General features: G+C 47.2%; 3 protein-coding genes across 6 annotated transcripts; 2 read left to right on the forward strand and 1 right to left on the reverse strand.

The window, feature by feature from the left end:
- The first annotated feature begins 60 nt into the window (after positions 1 to 60).
- Positions 61 to 7,443, forward strand: LOC127470725 (lysophosphatidic acid receptor 6-like). 2 transcript variants are annotated; one of them, XM_051786534.1, is made up of 5 exons: positions 61 to 407; positions 1,555 to 1,604; positions 2,639 to 2,766; positions 4,487 to 5,727; positions 6,412 to 7,443. In XM_051786534.1, exons 4-5 carry the CDS (start codon positions 4,638 to 4,640, stop codon positions 6,426 to 6,428), a joined length of 1,107 nt encoding a protein of 368 aa, XP_051642494.1. In that variant the 5' UTR covers positions 61 to 407; positions 1,555 to 1,604; positions 2,639 to 2,766; positions 4,487 to 4,637; the 3' UTR covers positions 6,429 to 7,443. The 2 variants fall into 2 exon arrangements, with proteins under 2 accessions (XP_051642494.1, XP_051642495.1); XM_051786535.1 differs by lacking the exons at positions 61 to 407; positions 1,555 to 1,604; positions 2,639 to 2,766 and adding an exon at positions 3,808 to 4,240.
- Positions 7,444 to 7,587: 144 nt separating this feature from the next.
- INTS11 (integrator complex subunit 11) lies at positions 7,588 to 17,571 on the reverse strand. 3 transcript variants are annotated; one of them, XM_051786532.1, is made up of 18 exons: positions 17,552 to 17,571; positions 16,622 to 16,817; positions 15,866 to 15,963; positions 15,270 to 15,343; positions 14,820 to 15,048; positions 14,608 to 14,706; positions 14,407 to 14,441; positions 13,578 to 13,716; positions 12,676 to 12,740; positions 12,307 to 12,496; positions 11,545 to 11,628; positions 11,228 to 11,317; positions 10,575 to 10,737; positions 10,203 to 10,310; positions 9,652 to 9,713; positions 9,066 to 9,208; positions 8,530 to 8,659; positions 7,588 to 7,765 (listed from the first exon to the last, which is right to left on the reverse strand). In XM_051786532.1, exons 2-18 carry the CDS (start codon positions 16,647 to 16,649, stop codon positions 7,700 to 7,702), a joined length of 1,803 nt encoding a protein of 600 aa, XP_051642492.1. In that variant the 5' UTR covers positions 16,650 to 16,817; positions 17,552 to 17,571; the 3' UTR covers positions 7,588 to 7,699. The 3 variants fall into 3 exon arrangements, with proteins under 3 accessions (XP_051642492.1, XP_051642491.1, XP_051642490.1); XM_051786531.1 differs by lacking the exon at positions 17,552 to 17,571 and adding an exon at positions 17,186 to 17,277; XM_051786530.1 differs by lacking the exon at positions 17,552 to 17,571 and adding an exon at positions 17,144 to 17,230.
- CPTP (ceramide-1-phosphate transfer protein) lies at positions 17,423 to 18,729 on the forward strand. Its single transcript, XM_051786539.1, has 2 exons — positions 17,423 to 17,577; positions 18,215 to 18,729. The coding sequence occupies exons 1-2, from the start codon at positions 17,459 to 17,461 to the stop codon at positions 18,726 to 18,728; spliced, it is 633 nt and encodes a 210-aa protein (XP_051642499.1). The 5' UTR covers positions 17,423 to 17,458; the 3' UTR covers position 18,729.
- Positions 18,730 to 19,049: the final 320 nt, after the last annotated feature.

Here is a 19,049-nt window from a genome sequence, read left to right on the forward strand (position 1 = left end):
CTGCCCTCAGATAACTGCTCCTTCTTTTTGCCTTCCTCTGGGCTTCTGCTGCCTGTCTCAGGAGGAGGAAGGAGTTGGGGCTTGGTTTTTTTTTGTAGGTGGGGTGTTTTTCTCCTCCTGTGGTGCGTGTGGGAGGAAGGGAGGCTGAGAGCAGAGGAGAACTGAGCATTTCCTCTTCTCCCCAGCCCTGCCTTTGTGCAGGGCAAGGGCCAACAGTTGCTGCCTGATGAGTGATTTACAGCCCCAGCCTTTGAAAGTGCTGCTGTTTCCTCTCCCCATCACTGCTGAGCTGCAGCAGAGGAACTTCATCCTGTCCCCTGGTACAAAGGCACTTCTGTACAGCCCAAAGTCCCTCTGAGGTCACTTCAAAGGGTTTTAATGGTCCCAGCAGGGGAGCAGCGACTGGGGTGAGTCAGGGGAACCACAAAATGGCCCTTTGGGCTTTCTCTGAGGTGGCTCGTGCTGCTGCTGGGCTCTGATGTGCTTCTTGTCACCTTCTGCTCCTCTCTTTTGTGCTGCAGAGTGTTCTGGGTCTGTCAGAGACCTCAGGGCCTGTGAATCAGAGTACAGAGCTAGATTTTTCTTTTTATGTATTTTTATATATTTATATGTATAAATATATATTTTATATACTTAAATATATATTTATATATTTTATATATTATATATTAAAGTATTTTATATATTTAAATATATATTGTATATATTTATATATTTTATATATTTTAATATATATTTCTATATATTATATATATTATATATTTATATACATTTTATATATTTAAATATATATTTATATATTATATGTATTATATATTATATATCTATATATTTTATATATTTAAATATATATTTTTATATATTATATATTTATATATTTTATATATTTAAAAATATATTTTTATATATTATATATCATATATTTATATATATAATATATATAAATATATAAAATATATGTTATATATATTTATATATTTTTATATATATAAATATATATTTTATATATTTTATATATTATATATTTATATATAATTTTATATTTAAATATATATTTTTATATTTTATATATTATATATATTTTTATATTTTATATTATATATTTATATATTTTATATATTTAAAAATATTTTTTATATATTATATGTATTCTATATTTATATATATTTTATATATTTAAAATATATAAAATATATCATATATTATTTATTTATATATATTTTATATATTTAAATATATATTTTTATATATTATAAATTTATATATATTTTTTATATTTAAAAATATTTTTATATATTATATGTATTATATATTTATATATATTTTATATTTTTATTATTCATTTTTATATATTATATTTATTATATTTTTATATATTATATATATTTAAATATATATATTTATTTATATTATATGTGTTATATTATATATTTAAATATATATTTATATATTATTTAAATATATATTTTTTATTTTTTATTTTTATGTATATATTAATACATTTCTTTATCATATTTTTCTTTCATTTTTTTTTTTAACCCCCCCTACCCTCAGGTTCTGCCTACTTGCCCAGGCAATAAATCCACATTGTGGGGTTTTTTCTGGTGAGTGACACCAGAATCTCTGTCTGTTTTGGTTCTAAAGTGACTGTTCCAGTGTCAGGTTACAGGGAAAATAAGGTGAGCTACTTCTGCCTGCCCTCTCCCTTCCCATGGAATTCCATCAGGGGTTCATTCCCAAAGTCTCTGTGGATCTGCACCGTGGAAGGGCAGAGTTGGAGCTGCTCTGTTGCTCTTGTGGGACCTGTTTGTGCTTCCTGGCCCATCCTGGCTGGCTCAGGACAGGGAATTGGGGATGCTCAGCAGCCTGCAGGGCATTTTCCAGCACCAGCAGTGGGGCTTGTCCAGAGCTCTTTGTCCAAAGCTTTTCAGCCAGAGGTTTTCCTGGAAGGGAATGGCAGCATTCCTTTGCTCTTCCTCCCTGGAAGGGAATGGCAGCATTCCTTTGCTCTTCCTCCCTGGAAGGGAATGGCAGCATTCCTTTGCTCTTCCTCCCTTCCAAGGGGCAGTGGGAGCAGATAAACAGTGTATTTTTCACTTGTAGGTTTTCCCCTCTCCCTTTTCAGGTTAGTAAGAGAGAAGTTCTGTTGGCAATGGCTTTAAATGGTACTTTAAATTCTCCTAAATTCTTGTTCTGTCCCAGACCATGGATAAAGACCCAATTTTCTGTGGATCCAGCTCAGTTCACTCCCTTTTCCTTTGGCATTGTAAAGGCTGGAGGGCAGAGCAGAGCATCCTTTTGCTCATGTAGTGGCTCTCTTAATTTAACAGCATCTGGCCCATTTTGGAGGCCCATTTTTGGAGCAGGGGGACCTGATTCCAGAGGGGCAGGGATGGGATGGGATGGGATGGGATGGGATGGGATGGGATGGGATGGGATGGGATGGGATGACTGGAGGGGCCCAGGGGTGGCTTTGGGTGGGTGTTTTGTGCCTCCCTCCTGCAGTGGGTGTTTGGGGAGAAGGAAAGCACCCCCTGGTGCTCTCTGCCCAGCTCTGGGGGGCACTTCCCTGCCGGGGCAGGGGCTCTGTCTTGCATGTGAGTGACAGGTCTTGGCTTCCTGTGGTTTCTCTCTGCAGAGCAGCGTGACAGAACTCACCACTGGGGTGTCAAAACTCCCCACAGAAGAGCTGAGCAGGGACCTGGTGGCTCTGAGGACCTTGGAGAGGTCACTGAACTCACCCTGCAGCTTTTGCTCTGAGCTCTGGTAAGTTCTGTTTCTGACTAAATTTACTGAGAGTCTTTACAGGGCATAAACCCACTAAATGCTGGCACTGTTCGGGTGTTAACCAGGCCAAATTCTGCTGCAGGCTCAGGCACCACCACTTTTTACCATCACAGTGCAAAAATACCTGTCAGTGAGGTTTCTGCAGGTGTTTCCAAACTTCTGGTGGCAATAAAAACCTCGTTATCAAATGCACTGGCTGAGCAGCCCAGGGTCAGCTGCCCAGGCAGTAATTCAGGAGTAGATTCCCTGGCAAACTCTGCAGTTGGAACAAAGAACTACTGAGGGGTTTTTGCTTTGCTTTTTACATCCCAGAGCAGCTGTTAAAAGTAATCTAAAGGCACTGAATTAAAGGATATGCTCTTTTAGCATTAATAGATAATTTCTTTATGAGTCCAAATATTTTTTATGGCCATCATTAATACTTATTATCAGGGTTATTTAGCATTCTTTTACTTTTTGTATGGTTCCATTACTGGTTCCTTTCAGTTGATTCCATTTGGACATCCCATGGATGGGGAGATCTGTGTGTCTGATTGTTGCTTTAAAACCAGAAAAACCTCACAACTGACCAGAGTTTAAACACCTTGGGTTTTACATGAGAACATTTCTAATCATTTCATGAGCTCAAAACCCAGTGGGAACTTCAGTGTATGCTTTTGTGTGCTTGTAAATCAGATAACTCTGTACAGAAACAGAGGCTCAGTGGTGCTTTTTATTTGTCTAGAAGGAAAAGGAGGCTCAAAAAAAACCAAACAAACACCTGAACACAAAACAAACCAGTTGTGGGGATTTGATCAGACTCCATACTTTTAAAATGGTTTTTTAAATAAGTAAATCTGTCCACTCTCAGAATGGAAGGTGTAAAATGGGATCCTGTTTCGGGTGGGGAGGGATTTGAGGGATTTGTCTGGTGAGAAGCAGGAGCTCCTTGGTCTCCTTTCACCCTCCCTGTAAGGATTTTGTAGGTCTTACCCCTCCCCAGCTGCAGCCCCACACTCTGAACCTGCACAAGGGGGGTGTTCAGTGGCTCTTGATCTGCCAAACTCTGACATAAAGGTCATTTCCAGTCCTGAAGTCATGCCTGACTTGGTATTACTTCCCCCCCGTGTTTACAAACCCTCTGCTGTGAGGTGCCAGACCTGTGCAAGCAAACCTTGCCTGCTTTTTTTCTGCCTTTCTCGTGTTCCACCTACCTCTGGTGGCTTTGCCTTTGTGAGAAAAACAAGTGTGGGGAGGAAACGTGAATTCAGAGTTTCCTCTGGAAAGTACCCAACGACCTCTGTAGCTTTTGTGCTTTCAGTGCCTCGACTTTGGGAGCTTTTTTTGCATGTTGTGGTTGAGTTTAGTTTCTCAAGAAGCTGTGTTTAGTTTGCTTACTCAGATTTCTTTTCTATTTGATGGGAGCAGCACAGTTGGAGTGCAGTTTGTTGCCTGAGTGACATGAGTGACCTGGGTGAGGAGTCCTGCTTCTGCAGTGCCTCTTTGCCATATTCCAAGCATATAAACCAGTCCTTTAGGCTCCCTTTGGTTTCTTTTCTGCCCACAGAGAAGGTTTAGGGTGCTGTAAATTCATCCCTTGTACACGAACATCAGCTGGCTCTGTTATTGTCACCTTGGGGTGATTTTAGTGCCAGTAAATACTGTCTACTGTGTAAACTCAAATGCTGGTGGTTTAAATGATTTATTTTTTCCCTTCTAGTGGCACTGCTTTCCATCTGAGCAGCTCTGAAGCACAGACCTCACCAGGCTGAACATCTGTGGTGCAGCTTTAGCTCTCGCTCACCGAGATGAACTAAAACTCCAGGACCTCCTGAGGGAAGGGATGGATTGAGGCTCCCAGCCCACGTTGGATGTCCTCCTCCTCTCCAGCAGAAACCATGGCAGGTGCTTCCTGGGCCTCCAACGAGACAGTTGCCAGCGGCAGCTCAGAGCTCTGGTTGGGAGCAGATTCCCTGGATCCCTTGTTCACCGTCACCTACAGCGTCGTCTTCGTGCTGGGGCTGGTGGGAAACGCCCTGGCCCTGGCCCTGCTGTCCTGCAGAGCGAGGCACACGTCCCACTCCTGCATTTACCTGATCAACCTGGCCCTGCTGGGCACCCTGTTCGTCTGCGTGCTGCCTTTCAAAATCCATTCCCACCTGCACGGGAGCAACTGGACCTTGGGGGCCGCTGCCTGTGGGATCACGGGGACCCTGTTCCACGTCCACATCCACCTCAGCATCGCCTTCTTCACCTGCCTCTGCGTGGACCGTTACGTGGCCGTGCTGCACCCCTTCGCCTACATCCAGCTCAGGGCCGGCCACTGCGTGCTGGTGGCCACGGCCCTGTGGGTGGTGGCCCTCGGCGTCACCGTCCCGCTTGTCCTCGCGGGCCCCCTCCACCAGCGGGGCGTGGGGAACACCACGGCCTGCCTGGAGAGCTTCCCCACGAGCAGCTGGACCTGGCGAGAGGCCCCTCACAGCGTCCTGGCCTTGCTGTTGGGGTCGGTGGTGCCATTTTCCCTCATCCTGCTGGGATTCCCGCTCGCGGCCTGCAGGATCTCCCGCGTGAGGCGCGGCGTGTCCCGGAGGAAGGCCCTGAGCACCATCTTCATCATCCTGGCCATCTGTGCCCTGTGCTTCCTCCCCTATCACCTCACCCACCTGCTGCACTTCTTGGGGAGGGTCCAGCTCATCCAGGACGAGTCGTTCTCCATCCTGATCCACGGGATGAGGAGGGTCAGCCTGGCCCTGGTGAGCCTCAGCTGCTGCCTCACCCCGCTCCTCTGCTACCACAGCTCTTCCAGCAAGCAGTGCCACTGCAACCTCAGGCTCAGGTTCAGGTCTAAAAAGGTGTTCACCATCTGTGACCGGAATTTCGGGGAGCCCTCCTGTGATTATAAACTCCAGCAGAGACGTGGAGGCAAAAAACCCAGAGGTGGAACCAGCTGGTTTGCTTCAAGTAAGTACAGGGGTGATCTTTCCAGCTGTTTCTTTACAAGCTAAGTTGTAAAACCTACTGGTTTTTGGTGTGGTGGCTGTTAAAGCAGTGGAAGGAAGTGCCCACCCGCTGTGGGTGTTGATCAGCCTCTGGGAGAGCTCTGTCTTCAGACAGACCTTCCCAGAACGTGCTGAAACCTGCTGTGTTCACAATGTTTTGAGCTTGTTCTGTTTAACTTTGGGCTTGGCAGACCACAGGGCTCTTTTCTGGGAAGCATCACAGCCCAGGAAAGGGTCACCTGAAGGAAATCAGCCTCCTAATTGATAGAGGTGGATTCGGGCAGCCCTGCTTGGTTTTTTTTTCCCCTGTTTTGGAGGGATCTGGTGTGTTCTCCCTGGGTTCAAAGCCCACGTTCCACAGCCAAATAAGGGCTTCTCATCCTGACTTGGCTTCCTGAGGAGTATTCCAGGACAGGCTTTCCTGGATTCAAGCTGGACATGGATTAATGGAAGTTTAGAAGGGAGCAGATCCCAGTATTTATCAGTCAGTGGTAAACAAGCTCCTCTCTGCAGTTCCTGGAGAAGCTACCACAGCTCTTTGCACTGTGCAGTCCCCTTGAAATGTCAAAGCTCTCTCTTTTTCAGTCACATTTTGTGCTGTAAACACAACATCTGACCTCTCACCCCCTTTTTCTTGTATTAACAGACCCATGTGGCTTCTGAGAACTGCTGAGTTTTCCACCCCGCGAAACGTGAGACTGTGGAGAGAATTTTTCATCTGTGGGTGCTCTGAGGCACCAGAAAACCACAAGCCTGGCTGACAACCCGAGTTTACTTCAGAGGGATGAGGGTTTTTGGTGTAACAGATGCAGAGACTCGCTGCTCTGCTCCTTCCCCAGGCCACCCCAAAACTCTCTGTGTGCTCTTGGGCTCCGGGTACCAGGGCTGTGAGTAGCTGAGAGCAGCAGGGACACTGTCAGGGGCTTTGGTTAACAGGACAATGTGCTAAATCAGTATTTTAGCTTCCAAATGCAGCCTAAAATTCCTGTTGTAACCTGGCACATGCCCAGGTTCTGCTGGACTTGGAACAAGAACTGCCCTGGGCCTGGAGGGAGAGAGCAGGATTATTGTGGCAGAAGGCTTTGGGGGAATCAATGACAGTGTTTCTCTGTTTATTAATTTCTCTTTACTCAACAATGGATGGTGCAGCTTCTGCCCAAATTCAGCCACAGTTTTGCTTTTAGCTTGGAGGAGATTTTAAATACTGGTGAGAAAAATCTGCTCAAACTTTTCTAAAACAAGGAAAACGATTCCTGTGCTGTGTGGGCTTGGGGAGCCAAGTGCAAACCCCAGCACTGTGGAGGCAGGGGAGGCTCAGAGGGAGCATTAGCACAAATTAATCCTTCACCTTTCATGAGCCATTGCTATTTTTGTCCCATTTACAGACTATGGAAAATCCTCCCAGCACTGGAGGGGGACTGTTCTTATCAACGAAGCACAATCTTTATGCTCTGCATAAAGGAAGAAAATGTTATTAGAGGCTCCATGCAGGAGAGCAGCTTTCCTGGAGGCTTCTCAGCTGTCCCTGAGGGAAGGAGGGAGAATTAAATAAGTTTAGCAGCTTGATGATCAGCACATTTAGGGCTTTATTCTTTTACCTCCATTATCCTTTGCATTTTAATTGTTTCACTCAGCACTGCTGAGATTTTTAAGGGCACTGAGCTGCAGGGGGGAGGAACTCTGAGTGACTTTTGCTTTACTGTGTAAGCAACTCAAAGCTTGTTCCTCAGGACTGTTTAAAAACAGGTTGTCCCAACTCCCTGCACGGGTTTCCAAGGGGGAAGATCACAGTGCTGGTGACAGGCAGGCACTGGCACTGCAGTAACTGGACAAACACTGTAATTCTTTTATTAAAACAAACCAGGAAAAACCCATTGGCAAGGTAAACAAAATAAAATCTCCATCTCTGTAACCCCCTGTGCTCTGCCCTGCTCTCAGGATGTGCTCTGGGGCAGGCCCTTCTTCAGGAGGGAGGTGAGATAACTGCCCAGCTCTTCATCCTACAGAGGAGAAAGAGAAAGGGATGAAAGCAAAATCTTCTACTTGCCTGTCCCATCTGGGGCAGTAAATTCAACTCTGGTACCCAGAAATAGGTTGAAACAATTCTTGGACCCTGCAGGATCTAATGTTAGCTGTGTTCAAAAATGGAAACAGAGCCACAGCTGCCTTTCTGGGTGTTCCTCCCAAATACTGGTGTAAAACTCCCATTTCTCAAAGGAGGTGGCTGGACCTGAGGGGTCTCTTTTGAGGAAAATCATCACTTTTCTTGAAAGTAAGGAATAAAGAACCATTGACTGTGTTGCTTTGCCCCCAGAAGGCACTTCTTTGCTGTAAAGAAAGAATTTAATAACAGAGCCTGAGAAAGTGTCCTTTTGAAAGGAAGAAAACATAATGAAGATCTAATAAAACAGTGTTAAGATTACACATAGGCTTCAAGCAAGTAGAAAACTAAGAAATACAATTTAAAATACCTCCACACTCTGCATGGCAGTAGGGATACAGCTCAGTGTCCTCAAAACATAGAATTGTAATAATTAATTGTAATTAACTGTAATTACTCCAGCTCAGTGGTCCCAGAGAGCTCCTGTAAAGCCATTTGTACTAAACCCAAAATGGTGAAGAAAATGGCAGCAACTCAGCTCCTCCCCCAGTCAAACTCCTTCCAAACCAGAGGGAGGAAGGCTCAACACTTCCAGCCACCTCCAGCCCAGGACAGTTTTGGACTGAAAGGAGTTCAGGGCAGGAAGTCCTGGAGTGTTCCTACCTGGTAAGTCCAGGACACGAGCAGGACTTTGGTTCCCTGATCCTCTGAGTGTGCTGTGGCCTGGATAAGGATGGACTCCACAGTTATAGAGCCATCAGGGAGATGCTGCACGGAATAATCCTTCAGGACCCTGGTAAGAGAGGAAAAAAATGATTTATTTGGGAGGGAAATGCACCCAGGTGAAGGGTGGGTCACCCCTGCATCTTCACCCCAAACCCCAGCCTGTGGTTTACTCCTTTTCGCTGTGGCTGAGCCAGCACCTACTCCCCCCAAGGAGTCTCCCACTTCCCAAAGAAGGGGGAACAGGGATAACCCACAGCTTGGTGATTCTGCTGCTTGTATAATAGTGTAGGATTTCCTACAGAATTTATTTCTGGCCTTCATGACAGTTCTACCCCCAGTTCATCAGAGCAAAGCCCTGCTCAGGGACCCGCCAGCTGCCTGTAAGTTCTCCTGTTGTCAGCTCAAAGGAGGGGGCACCTGTGCTACCTGGATTAGGAATGATAAATTCAACTGTGAGGTAAGAAGGGCCTCACCCCTTGAGGTGGTTGTAGACCCGAAGCACCGTCTCGTGCTCCTTGCGCGGGTCCTGGATGTGGACGCGGCACGTGAAGCGCAGCTGATGCTCCGCCAGGCCCAGCTCCTTCAGGGCCTGCTCGGGGGAAACCAGCCTGAAACTCTGCAGAGAGAAGGGATAAATCCATGAAAATCCACTGCTTGGAGCTTTCTGCAGTTGCACTGCCCCTCTGTGGGCAGCTGCTCTCAGGTGTGTTTTGCACGCTTCCATTGCGCGTTGCCGTTTGTTCACCTTTTCCATCTCACTGCTGGGAGCATGAGGGGGTGATGGCAGTGGCAAAATGCCCACCTAAATAATCACACAAGCCCTTCATTTAACAAAACTGAAGTTGCCCTCTGGAAGCTGGTTTTATCCTCTTTAGCAGGAGAATGGTGTTTGAATACAAACGTGAGGTCGCAGAGGAAGAAATCCTCCCCTGGCGCCTTCTTTGTAAGAAACCAGAACTGCTTAAATCTTGATTTTGGCTCCTTGTGCACCCAGAACTCGTGTGTGAATTATAAAACATTCAGAGGACTCAAGACAGGCTTAAGAACACTTTTACTCACATTATCCTTCATGAGTAACGTGCCGTGCATGAGCTTTGGCTTCTTGGCATCTGGTACAGGACCTAAACCAAGGCCAGGGGAAAGACCAGTTAACAATGAGGTGCTGAATTTTCCCATTAAACAGCTGCTCTAGGACTCAACAGATGGAGCTCTGAGGCCCTCATGAGGTTCAGACACTAAAATTTTTCACCTTTCTCCTGCTAAGTGCATTCATGGTGCTCAACCATCATCAGAACTCCTGACACATAAGAAACCGTGTCTAGTTTACAACACAGAACAACTGCCTCTCTTCCCAGACCACATCCTGATTTGAGAGGGTTTAGATTATTTTTTTTTCAACTTGAGTTTATAAAAATAACTCCAGTTTTCCCAAACCTAGCTGGTAAAAGCACAGGTGAGTTTTTTGTTACCACAGTGAACGAACAACAAAGTGGCAAACAAGGCAGCGTGCCTGAGTTTGTTTTTAAACATTATTATATTTGCAGCATTCTGCCTCCTGCCAGCACAGGAGCAGGGCCTGAAAGAGGGAATTGTGTGGTTGGAAGAGTCACCTATTGCTGCTTCTCTCTTGAGGAGGCCCAGGGAGATGTCCACGGGGATGCAGGGGTTGGTGAAGATGGTGGTGGTCTCTCCGTTGGCGGGCATGTAACAGCTGACATCTGCAATGGGAGCAGCCCCTGTCAGGCCTGTGGCAGCAGGAAATGCTGCACCACAACCAAACCACTTCACTTCCAGTCCAAAGGACTGTTAAAATTAACTGGGCTTAGTTAACATGCTAATTAAGATGTTACAGGCATCAGTTTTTGAGGGTGTCTGTAAATTCCATCAGACCTAACCCTGCTGAGGGCCTGTGGGTTAAATACGTGACCTTCAGTGCTCTGCTGCCATTCCCTGCTCAGCACCAACACCCAGGGGATACCTACGGAATTCCTGCTCTATTTTCTGCTTCAGGAACTCCATTTTCTTGGCTTCCCCGTGGACCAGGAGCACGTTCCGAGGCTCAGCCTGGCGGATGAGCTGCATGATCCCCTTGGCATCTGCGTGGGCACTGAAGGACATGTACTCCACCTGCATCTTCACTTCCAGCTGGGGAGGAGCAGAAAGCATGGGATTTGGGGATTGGGAATGGCTTTGGCTCACTACAGCTTGTATAACACACACAGGACAGACCCAGCCTCCTCTCTAGTTAAAGGAGGAAGGAGAACACCTAAATTGCCTTAAAGAAAAGCTTTCAGTAACTTATGGCCTCAAATTCCCCAATGCCAAAACAAATCAATACTTAAGGACAACTGGTATTTTATTATCCACATCTGCTTAAAAATGCAACATTTTTACCTATTTGACTCATGGGGCTTTGTTATTAAACATTATAAATGTGCCCCATTAATGGCAGAAGACAACATGCTTGCCAAGGCAAAGAGGAAAAAAATGAGTCCAAGTTCAAAAAGAAAAAAAATTACTTTGAGGCATTTTCAGGGTTGGGTGCAGCCTAATCCATGGTGTGTAACTACCACCTTAAGTTTTGAAGGATTTGCCCCCAAATGACCCTTCCCTTGGATTGAAAAATCCAACTTACAATTTGCCTGCCCTCCATCTCCAGCTTGCGCTGCCCGCTGAGGATCTTGTGGCCCACAGTGCCCTGCACGCAGTATCCAGGCATGATCACCTGGGATGGAAAACCAGGAATGTCACCCAACTGCCCCTGCCCTGGGCCTGGCCCAGCTCTCAACATCCAAACCAGCCACAAATGCACAGTTTGGGTGAGCTCTGCCCCGGGCTGGGTCTGACAGAACTCGTGGCATTTAAACCCCAGAGGTTGAGGAAAAGCTCTCCTGCAACCTCTGCCTACTGGCACAGCAACAGAAAGCATCACTCAAGGAAACAGTTTCTTACCATATTCTTTTCATTCCCTGCCCACTTCCTGAAGATCTGAAGGGACTGTCCTGCGTGAAGCATTCCAGGGGTTGCAAACACCACCTGGAATTCAAAGATTATGCCGTGAATCATCACAGAAAAGGGTTTTTCCATTACTTATAATATATTAATGTTCTAAATCTGCACAGAAAATCCCCCCATGCCCATTACAGACACTCCATCAAATGGGGATTTTTGCTATTTTATTTTTTTCCCCACCTTGTCTAATTTTCACAGGAGCTGAACTGCTGTTTTAGGAAACACCTGTGAGCAGTGTCTGCTGAAAACTCTGAATGGTTTTATAATGATAACTAATAAACCAGTCAGAAATAAAACCAGCAATGCAAGACTGTGCTGTAAAGGATCTGTCACCTGAGTTACTTACAGAATACACTGTAAAGATGATGGTTTGAATCATGATGGTTCTATCAGATTCAGTTTGAATCCATCAGATGTGAATCAGATCTGAATCTATCAGATGTATCTGATTATCAGATCAGATCTATCAGATCTATAGATTATACAGAGATGCAAGTTTTTAATTTACTCTGGGCATTTTACTTTTACTAAAATAAAGACAGAAATATCTTTAACAGTTATAGAGATGGCTTGGCCACAAAAGGGTTTTAGGTGGGATTAACAGGGGAGAGGAGGCTTAGGCTGCCTGTTGATCCCAGACTGGTTAAAAGCAGCTCCCTGAGCCCCCAACTCTGCCCTGTTCCCTCCCTAACACCCACCTACCATGGGCCCTGGGTTGTCTGCAAAGGCCCTGTCGAAGGCTTTGATGTGTTTGAACTCAAACATGTTCCTCTGCACAAAGGTTTTCCGGATTTTCTGGTTAGTCCACGTGATGAAGAGCTTGTAATAATGGTTGGCCTTCTCTGTCAGTCCCGTGGAGAAGTAGATTGGAGCCTTCAAGTTCATCCTTTCCCTGTGGAAAGAAGTGTCCCACAGAGCTGTGAGGGCCAAAGTGGGATCCTGGCTATCCAGGCTGGAAGTCCAGAAGCTTCCTACCTTTACAAATATTCACCAGACACAGAAGGACCCCAGAAACCTGCCAGGAGCACAGAGGAGGACAAAGAGGTACCTGCACAGAGACACTGCACTCACCAGAAAGTTTCCAATAAAATGCAAAGTTCCTGGGCACGTCCAAGGGCAAAAACTGGGATAAGAACCTGCAAAATAGATGGGATTTAGTGTCTGTGAAACCCACACAGCATCAAATCACTGCAGAGGTGTTATTTCTGAACAAGTCCCTCAGTTCCCTCTCACTTTCTGATACTCTTTTCACTTCCCAGGAACATGTTGTGCAGTTTGGAATGAATGAAAGGCACTGCCACCCAACCAGCACCTCTCTGGGTGGGATGGAAATGTCTTCTTTATTAAACTACTTGCATCTTGGGAAGAAAGTAGTGCCTGAAAATAAGCAAGGCTGTGGGATCAGTTTTATTCCATCAGCTATTATCATCCCAACCTATAAAAATGACTGAAATGCCCACCCTGCTGATTCTAAAAGGGTTTTTTTTTTTCCTGATAATTATATTTTTACTTTTGTATAAAATGAGAAGTTTCAAGCTCTGCAAAGGAGCTTTGCAGTTTTCCATTTCCACTGCTACTTCATAACACAAACACACACAAACACACACACACATAAACCTAAATAAATAAAACTAAGATACAATAAACAAAACAAAAACTGACTAACTAAATAAATAAACAAAATAAATAAACAAAACTAAAGAAATACAAATAAAACTGAAGAAATACAAATAAAACTGAAGAAATACAAATAAAACTGAAGAAATACAAATAAACCTGAAGAAATACAAATAAAACTGAAGAAATACCTAAGAAAAGCACATATAAAGAAGTTATGGGTCACAGTTACCACTATCCCAGCTACCAGCCTGGGTGAGACCCCACTGTGCACACACTGTTCTCTCCTGGGTAACAGGAAACCAAATTGTTGAGAGCAACAATTCTGGCATTATTTGTGGAGATGGCCACTGTACCTTCCCTCCTCTTTCCACAGTCTCATGGACTTTCTTGAGGAAGTCTCTCTCCCTGCAGCGTTTGGAGTCTCGGATGGTCGTGGCGTAGGTGGACTCGCTGATGAGCAGATCCGGGCGACACTTATCGATCCAGGCAGCCCTGGAGGAAGGGGATGGAAGGAAAATCCAATTAGGAGCTGGCATTAATGACCTGCAGCTCTCAATATCACTGCCTCCCCATGTGCAGACAGGAAACAGGAGCACGGCTGTGCCTTGGCCTGCCTGAAGTCACTGCGAATTCTGGGGCAGCATCAGATCATAGAGGAACCTCTAACCACAGAGGAACCTCTCTGCAGGCACAGCTCCTTTAAATTAACCCAGCTCAAAACAGACACTGCAGACCTTGAAAAGCAATACTGATCCAGTCTATTACCTGTGCGAAACATGAGTACTACAAATCTCTCACATATGCTAGGAAAAATAAAATGAGTGTTAAAGTTTGTGACTCGAACTCTCGTAGGAATTAAAAGCATGGAGAAGGCACCATGAACTAACAGTTCAAACACTGAAGTCCAGTTATTACACAGCCTTAAAAATAGATTAGTATGAGTTAAGATTCACAGAACAGATTAATATGAAAAGAAGATTACATTAAGGTCTATCTGTCAGAATCAACGTAAACCCCGTTCACCCTCACAATTGAAAATTGCATTTATCTTTCCATCATTAAATGTTCCCGTCTCCTAAGAAAGAATCAAAGCTGATAAGCCCCTACTATTAACAATCTGTGCTGGAATCTTCCTGTCAGAAATATTTACAAGTCATAGAAATATTTACAAGCCATACTCACCCCAAGTGTCTGTCTGGTGTCATGTTATAATCACCCTGACGGAAGAAGAGAAACCCATTAATATTCTCAAGGCAACAGGACAGGCCATTAAGAGGTGATGTAGTGACCTAGAAATATTGCTGTGCATATATATATATATATAAATATCTATATATAATGTCTATGTAAGAGACAAATGTGTATAAATCTGTGCATACTCACAGTGTACACAACTGACTCACATCCAACCTTGATCTGGAACATGGCAGCTCCAAGGACATGGCCTGCATAGTATGCCTTGATCTCCAGCTCCTCATCCACCTGCCCCACCAGGCAAACACTCCATTAGTGCCAGCATTTCCAAATAAAACTGCCTGTTGCCTTCTGCAACAACCCCTGGTGTGATCAAAAAGTACCCAGAACTGAGCCTTTACCTGCACTGTCTGGTGAAGGTGCACAGCCACCACCTTTTTCATGCAGTCTTTAATCATCTGGGAAGTGAAGAAGTTGGTTTCCCCTTTCTTGTCCACAGTTATTTTCCTGTAGTCCTCCAGGAGGATGGGGCAGATGGCCTTGGTGGGGTGTGTCATGTAGATGGGCCCATCATAACCCACCATCTCACTGAAATAGGGCAACGCTCCACAATGGTCCAAGTGGAAATGGCTGCAAAAAAAACCCCCACAAAGAATAAAGGAGGTGCTGCATGGAATTCAGCCTGGCTGGTGCTCTCACATCTTGCTTCTGATTTTTAAAGCTCTGCATGGCACAGGGGAACCAGTCAAAATATGAGTGAGGGACCTGGAACGTGTTTGGGTTGCAAGGGGCAGCATAACAAAGCATTCCCATTTCCCACTGGGCCTGTGACAGGGAAGGAGCTGCCTCACCTGATGATCACACAGTCCAGGAAGTCAGTCAGCCTCCCATTCTGGGTGATGTAGGAAAAGTCAGGGAAGCGCCTCTGCGGACATGGAAAAACAGGGAATCCATCAGGACACAAAGCCAGGCAATGCTGCATCACTGATCCAACAAAACAACAGAGGGAGGGACCTTGGAACACTGGGAATGTGCAGAAAGAGTCAGAGGGGAAAGGAGGGGAGAGCTGCCAGGGGACAGACAGGGAACTGGCCTTGGGTAAAGAAGAATCTTCCCCCAGAGGGTGGTTGGGCACTGCCCAGGCTCCCCAGGGCAGTGGGCACAGCCCCAAAGTTGCCAGAGCTCCAGGAGGGTTTGGACAACACTCTGAGGGACAAGGTAGGACTGTTGGGGTGTCTGTTCAGGGCCAGGAGCTGGACTGATGGTCCTTGGGGGTCCCTTCCAAGCTCAGATATTCCATGATTCCATACACACACCTACACACAGCCCTGTGTCACATGAGATGAGCCAGGCAACGTTCAAGGAAAAATTACCAGAGTGGAACAGTCCTGCTGGGAAGGGCCAGGACACGTCCCCTCACCCCATTCCTGCTCCCCACTGCACTCACATCATCGTTGTAGCCCATGTGCATCCCACAGTCCAGCATCACGTTCTTCCCAGCGATGGACACGAGGATACAGCTCCGTCCCACATCCTGCCCAGCCCCTGGGCACAGGGAAAAGGCAAGTAAAACATCTCTGGGAACGTTTACAATCCTTTCAAAAGAGAAGCACTTAAAGGTCTGCACAAACTTCCTGCAACTTGAAGCTACAGTTTTGAGTAAAACCAAAATAATCCTTTATCTGGAAAGGATTAACATGAACCTCAGTTCCCTCTGGTGCTCTGCCCTCAGTGGAAGCTTCATTAAGCTTTAATTAAGTCCACATCAAGTCCAAAAATTATCCATCAGGATAAGGCAGTTCCCCTGCCCAGCACATCCTGTTCCCTCTCAGCACAGAAACAGTGTCTGTGCAACCCATAAAAACAGATTAAAAAAAGAAAGGAAAGAGAAAGATTTGCTTCCCGTGGCTCTTTACCACAGTAAGTGAACTAATGCTTTACCTCCACTGTACAATCCTACGGTGCCTTTACCAGAACACGTTAATTAATTCTCTAATCAAATGAATTATGACTGTTCAGAGTCTTATTTGCTTGAAAGGCACACAGAGGGCAGTGAGAAGACAAGAAGCTGCCAAGAACCACAACTGTCCCACATGTTACAGGTGCCACCAAGGCCAGTTTTCTGTGCCAACCCGACACACCTCACCCTCAATTCTAAATCCCACAGCGTTTGTGTTTCAGGTTGGTTTTGGACTGGACTTACCCAAGGGGGTGACTTTGATCTCAGGCATTTTAGCAGAGCCCAGACCCCAAACTGCACAGGGAATCACTCCAGACGCTGCTCAGGGAGGGGCACGGGAAGAGAAGATCTCGCCGGTTTTGCAGGAGCCATTTCGACTGTTTGGCACAAGAGGGGGAAAGTATCTGGCACAACACTCGGGCAGAGGCCAAACTCTCTTCTGGAGAAGGGGAAAAGAGACAGGAAAGGAGTCAGATGATAAACAAATTGTAGAAACTCGGCCCTGCCCAGGTTCGATATCCATCCCCATCGCTGGGAGTTGGAAAAAACACACACAGAGACACACAAAACACACAAAACCGAACACAAACTCACACATAAACACATGAAAACCACACAAAACCAAACCCACGCACAGAAACACACAAAAAACACACAGAGACATGCAAACGCACAAAACCAAACCCAAGCACGGGCAGAAACACACAAAACCAAACCCACACACACATAAACACACATAATGGTACAAGACCACACAAAACTCACCAAAAACCCACACAGAACCACGCAGAAACCACCCAAACCCACCCAAACCCCGCGGCCGCCGCACTCCCGGCCCTCTGCCCTGACGCCGCCACACTGCGCCTGCGCCGCCACCGCCCCGGCAGCGCGCGTCCCTGCGCCGCACCCAGCGTGGATTGGTCGCGCCGCTGTCACGCACCAGACGCTGATTGGTCCACTGTCCGAGCCGCAGTGACGCATCGTAACTCGATTGGCTCGCTGGCAGAGCGCGGAGTCGGACCGCGCGCGGATTGGCCGCCCCAGGGGGGCGGAAGGAGGAGGAGGCGGCGGCGCGGGGCGATGGCGGCCGCGGGCGCGTTCAGCCTCAGGGAGGTTCTGGACGCCTTCCGGGGGTGCGTGACCGAGCGGCAGGAGGTGCTGCTGGAGCCCTACCTGAGCGGCTGGTGGGGGCTCATCCGGTGAGTGCCCCCCGCGCACAGCGACTTTGGACGGGAGCGGGGAGTGACAGCGCACGGGGCGTCAGTGGCGGGTCAGCTGCTCCTTGAGGCGGGTGGGAACGTCAAAGAATTACAGTGTTAGGGCAGGAAGGGAGCTCCCACGGGGAAAAAAAAATGGTTTCTGGGGATGGATATCTGTGCGCAGCCCTGCGGCCTCCGGGGTAAGGAGGATGCGAGTCCAGAGGAGGGCACAGAGATGCTCCAAGGGCTGGCTCCAGAGCAGAGGGGCTGGGGGGGTTCACCTGGAGGAGAGAAGGCTCCAGGAAGACCCGAGAGCCCCTTCCAGGGCCTAAAGGGGCTCCAGGAGAGCTGGAGAGGGACTGGGGACAAGAGATGGAGGGATAGGAAACAGCAAATGGCTTCCCACTGCCAGAGGGCAGGGTTGGATGGGAGATTGGGAAGGAATTCTTCCTTCCTGGCACAGGTTGCCCAGAGAAGCTGTGGCTGCCCCTGGATCCCTGGAAGTGTCCAAGGCCAGGTTGGACGGGCTTTGGAGCCACCTGGGATAGTGGAAGGTGACCTTACCCTAACCCTGCCCACGGATGCTCTTTAAGGTCCCTTCCATCCCAAACCATTCCGTAATTCCATGGTCCCCCAGGTTCCTGCAGAGCCTCGGCGCCGTCTTCGGCTTCATCTCCAAGGACGCCGTTGCCAAGGTGCAGATCATGGAGCGGCACCGCCGGGGGGAGCAGGGGCAGCACTACGAGTCCCTGCAGTCCATGGTGGAATTCGAGCTGTCCCGGGGGCCGGCGGAGCTGCGGGGCCGCCCCGACTCCGGGTGCCGGACGGTGCTGCGGCTGCACCGCGCCCTGCTCTGGCTGCAGCTCTTCCTGGAGGGGCTGCGCACGGGCCACAGGGATTCCCGGACCTCCACCATCTGCACGGACTCCTACAACGCCTCGCTGGCCAAACACCACCCCTGGGTGGTCCGCAAGGCCGCCACGCTGGCCTTCTGTGCCCTGCCCTCCCGGGACGCCTTCCTGGAGGTCATGAACGTGGGGCCCCCCGAGCAGGCCGTGGACATGCTGGGGGAGGCCCTTCCCTACATCCAGAGTGTCTATGGCATCACCCAGGAGCTCTTTGCCCAGCACAGCCTGCTGGACCTGCCCTGACAGGAGGGGGCACATCCCAGCAGGACTGGGGTGGAAATCAAGGGTTTCTCTGGCTCTCTGCCCGTGGGCACCTCCACTTTCCCCTTCCCACTTAGCCAAGCTACTCTGGGTGCCTCACCTTACAAAACATATACCAGGGGTTTTTATATCTATTTATGTGATACATATAAAACACATATCATACATGTATTTTATATCTGTGTCAGTGTCAGGCTTAAGGATTTCCTTTCCCTTCCCAGCAGGGATCTGACCACTTAGCCAAGCTATTCAGGGTGCCTCACCTTGGAACAGAGAAATATGAACCAAGGTTTTTTATATCTA

This window comes from Manacus candei, unplaced genomic scaffold, assembly GCF_025592945.1.
Source record: "Manacus candei isolate 608988 ecotype Guabito, Panama unplaced genomic scaffold, ASM2559294v1 h1tg000022l, whole genome shotgun sequence".
NCBI lineage: Eukaryota > Metazoa > Chordata > Aves > Passeriformes > Pipridae > Manacus > Manacus candei.